Source organism: Agrilus planipennis, unplaced genomic scaffold, assembly GCF_000699045.2.
Source record: "Agrilus planipennis isolate EAB-ADULT unplaced genomic scaffold, Apla_2.0 scaffold318, whole genome shotgun sequence".
Classification (NCBI taxonomy): domain Eukaryota; kingdom Metazoa; phylum Arthropoda; class Insecta; order Coleoptera; family Buprestidae; genus Agrilus; species Agrilus planipennis.
The window spans coordinates 226,019-229,431 of NW_020439042.1; the positions used below are offsets into that span (position 1 = coordinate 226,019).

At 30.0% G+C, this 3,413-nt stretch overlaps 1 protein-coding gene and 1 long non-coding RNA gene across 2 annotated transcripts; one reads left to right on the plus strand and one right to left on the minus strand.

Annotated features, from left to right (window-relative positions):
* Positions 1–730: 730 nt before the first annotated feature.
* LOC108742372 (60S ribosomal protein L27a) lies at positions 731–1,703 on the plus strand. The gene is made up of 5 exons (XM_018477562.2): positions 731–800; positions 977–1,040; positions 1,098–1,195; positions 1,260–1,412; positions 1,517–1,703. Exons 1-5 carry the CDS (start codon positions 798–800, stop codon positions 1,643–1,645), a joined length of 447 nt encoding a protein of 148 aa, XP_018333064.1. The 5' UTR covers positions 731–797; the 3' UTR covers positions 1,646–1,703.
* Positions 1,704–2,346: 643 nt separating this feature from the next.
* Positions 2,347–3,401, minus strand: LOC112905102. The gene is made up of 2 exons (XR_003231561.1): positions 3,191–3,401; positions 2,347–2,727 (listed from the first exon to the last, which is right to left on the minus strand). It is a non-coding gene; the product is annotated as an uncharacterized LOC112905102 (long non-coding RNA).
* Between the last annotated feature and the right edge of the window lie 12 nt (positions 3,402–3,413).

Here is a 3,413-nt window from a genome sequence, read left to right on the forward strand (position 1 = left end):
ATTTTCACAATTTTACAGTGACTGATAACCTCTGCCTCCCTACGGGCACTTCCTTCAGTTGTGTTGCCACAAATTGCGATAAGTATTGCTAGTTTTAGTTATGTTAGTAGTTTTTAATTCTTATTTCCACTTTCTCACCAATGGCGCACGCGTAGTAGTATCAATAAAAAATTAAGTATAGGTAATTATTACTAATAAATAATATAAAGATAAATTAAAGTTATCATCTCTGTCTGTAAACCTAAATAACGCGCAATCAATTGGAGTCAGTTATATTATAATATCTTTAGAAGTTTTTGGGTAAATCGACATTAAATTTCCACTACCACTCGAAACCATTTTCCTATTTTTTAACAAAACCGATGGACATATAATTTCTCTACTTACATATTTAAAACCCGCAAACGACGCGCAATTTATTGATAAAATTTAAGTTAGCGAATTATTTCTATCAGGTACTATTTCCACACGACTATTCCGAAACTTATTTCCATAGACATATATTAATGGACGTGCCTTAGCCGTATGTCGTGATAATAATTTCTTGGCTCGAAAAGTGAGGGAGATGGCGTATGGTTTCGGACTAGTTCTATCTCTTTCATGACACGCATACGCACTATTGTGAGAGAGATGGATATTGTCCGAAACTTCGTTCCATCTCTTTCTTATGTTGTACCACAATTCTGACCGCTAAGGCATCTCAATTAGTAAACGTCGATGCATGCTACCTACTATCTATGATGTATCTATAGATGGCATCTATGGGTGGTTTCTTCTACGTCTAATACATTTTAATTATGGTAAGAGAGACATATTTTCTTAATTTAATCTATAATTATTATGGTAATCTGCAACGTATATTAATAATTTTTTGTACACAAAATTTATTTCTAAATAGAACTGTGTAGTTTTCCTGTAAAATTTGATTTTGTTAATCTAATTATTAAACTAACCTAAATTTTCGTGTTTGTTTTAGTCCACTCACAAGAAGAAGACTAGAAAATTAAGAGGCCACGTTAGCCATGGCCATGGACGAATTGGTAAGAAATGCTAATATCCTTTCAGTATGTTTTGTACTTAATCTTATTCTGCTTTAGGTAAACACCGTAAGCACCCTGGCGGTCGTGGTAATGCTGGTGGCATGCACCATCACAGGATAAACTTTGACAAGTACCATCCGGGTTACTTTGGAAAGGTATCATAAAATGAATTAGTAACCTACTTAAACAAACTACCATAACAGAAAACTTATATTTCAGTTAGGTATGCGAAACTACCATCTTCGACGAAACAGTAAGTGGTGCCCAACCATTAATTTAGACAAATTGTGGACGTTAGTCACTGAACAGACCAGACTAAAGTATAAAGATAATCCAGAAGGAAAAGCTCCGGTGATAGACATTGTGAGAGCAGTAAGTTCCCAATCTCTTGAGTATTTGTTATTGAGGTTACTGTAAATGAATCTTTAAGGGGTTCTAATGTATTGATTTGATTAGTTTATTAATTATTATTTTAGGGTTACTATAAAGTACTAGGAAAGGGTCGCTTACCTAAACAACCTGTTATTGTTAAAGCCAAGTTCTTTTCAAAATCAGCAGAAGATAAAATAAAGGCTGTTGGTGGAGCTTGTGTTTTATCAGCATAACCTGTTTTGTAAAATTAAATAATACTATTTGTAAATAGAGTTTTGCTTAACCGTTTCATCCTATCCTTGAATTCATTTATTCGTATTTTAAGATATATGCAAATGCAATTTTTGTTTAGAAAGTAAAAAAGTACTTATTAGTGAAATCATATTCAATATAAGTTTTATTCATATTTTAGTTCCTGATAATTGGGCTATAAAAGCTGTATAGTTGAATAGGTAATTTTTGATTTTACCAGAATGCTACATTTATTGCTATAAATAATGAGCTGCTTCTAATAAGCTTAGGGGAGTCCATATAAAGAAAAATATATTATAGTTTGTTAATTCTCCAGGCTTCATTCTGTGTTAAAATTAATTCAAAAAGTCCTGAATTGGTAAGATTATCATTATCTGATAGCTGTATATTGCATTTTTATAACTATATTCTATCAGGAAATTACATGATGTAAAAAAAAGTAATCATAACAGAAAAAGCTTTTTAACACGTAATTTTGTGAACATCAAGCTGAACAATATGAATTTTGAGTAACAAAGTAACTGAATAGACATAGTGGTGTTGTAGTTTCAAAAAGGATATAAATAATAATAAAAAATAAAGCTAATATAGTATGTAAAGTCAGCCTCCTAATTTCATATTTTCAATTGAAATATAACACCAAGTTGGAATCTATGGAAATATAAAATTAAAACCTCAAGAAGAAAAATGATCAAAATTTTATTTTATCAATTGCACTAGGTATATAAAAAGATATGTTTTAACATATAAAACCGTAAAATTGTTAAAATAAAAACACTAAAAATTGAAGTTTAAATCTTGTTAAATAAGTCACTATTTATTTCTTAAATGCAATTGGTTCGCCTCGTTCTTTCTCTAAATGCTGTCTAGTCATGTTAAATGCTTCCGTCTTCATAAAATCTACCTTTTTGTACACAGTGCTAGCACCCGGTGATCTTAACGGTTGATTTTTTGCACTCTTATTATTATCCAACTCGGTGGAAGTATTATGATCTAAATCTAAATACTGTAAAGTACTTAAGTCACCCCTATTTCTTACATCGTAATAAAATGAGTGATACATCTGAAAAAAATATTTAACCAAAATTAACGAGCAGTTTACTTGTATTACGTAACAGTTACACACAACAGTTCATAACTGACTTTTTTGACTACAAAATTATTTAAATATAATTTTATATTGATAATTAGCTGTTTGATATGAACTCCCGCTTGATCACAGATTACAGTACACCCCGTACATTGTTCTTTTTAAAAAACTGAACAATAAAACATTTTAAAATTTAACACATCTTTCTAATGTTCATGCCGATTTGAAAATGTTTCCAAAAGTTTGATATATATTTTTTATCAAAAATTGAAGTAATTAAATACCAGAATTTATCTCTAATACATTGTTTCTGGTGTTTAATATCTACAAAACTACATGGTAAAATTAATTTTATCATTAATATTTTTTAATAAGAAAATTAAAATGTGTGATTTTTTTAAAATGTTATAAATTACGGTAGTTGAATAAAACTTACATCTTCCGAATTTGAAAATACACTGTCGTGTATTTTACTTAAATCAGGTGGGGTAGGACTTGGAGCAGCGCGAATTTTTCGGGTCCTTTCAGTGTCGCCATCAAACGTCTTGCGCAATACAGTGTTCTAAAAGGAATTGAGAAAAAAATAAAAACTACTTAATTAAATTTAATCAAAGTATTACTTATCGAATACGAAAAAATATTTTCTCTTAAAGCGATTA

What these genes read in the sequence shown, in the direction of transcription:
- LOC108742372 (XM_018477562.2), top strand. An exon ending in ATCCGGGTTACTTTGGAAAG is followed by an intron (nt 1,196 to 1,259) that starts GTATCATAAAAT and finishes CTTATATTTCAG; the next exon opens with TTAGGTATGCGAAACTACCA. An exon ending in TGATAGACATTGTGAGAGCA is followed by an intron (nt 1,413 to 1,516) that starts GTAAGTTCCCAA and finishes TTATTATTTTAG; the next exon opens with GGTTACTATAAAGTACTAGG.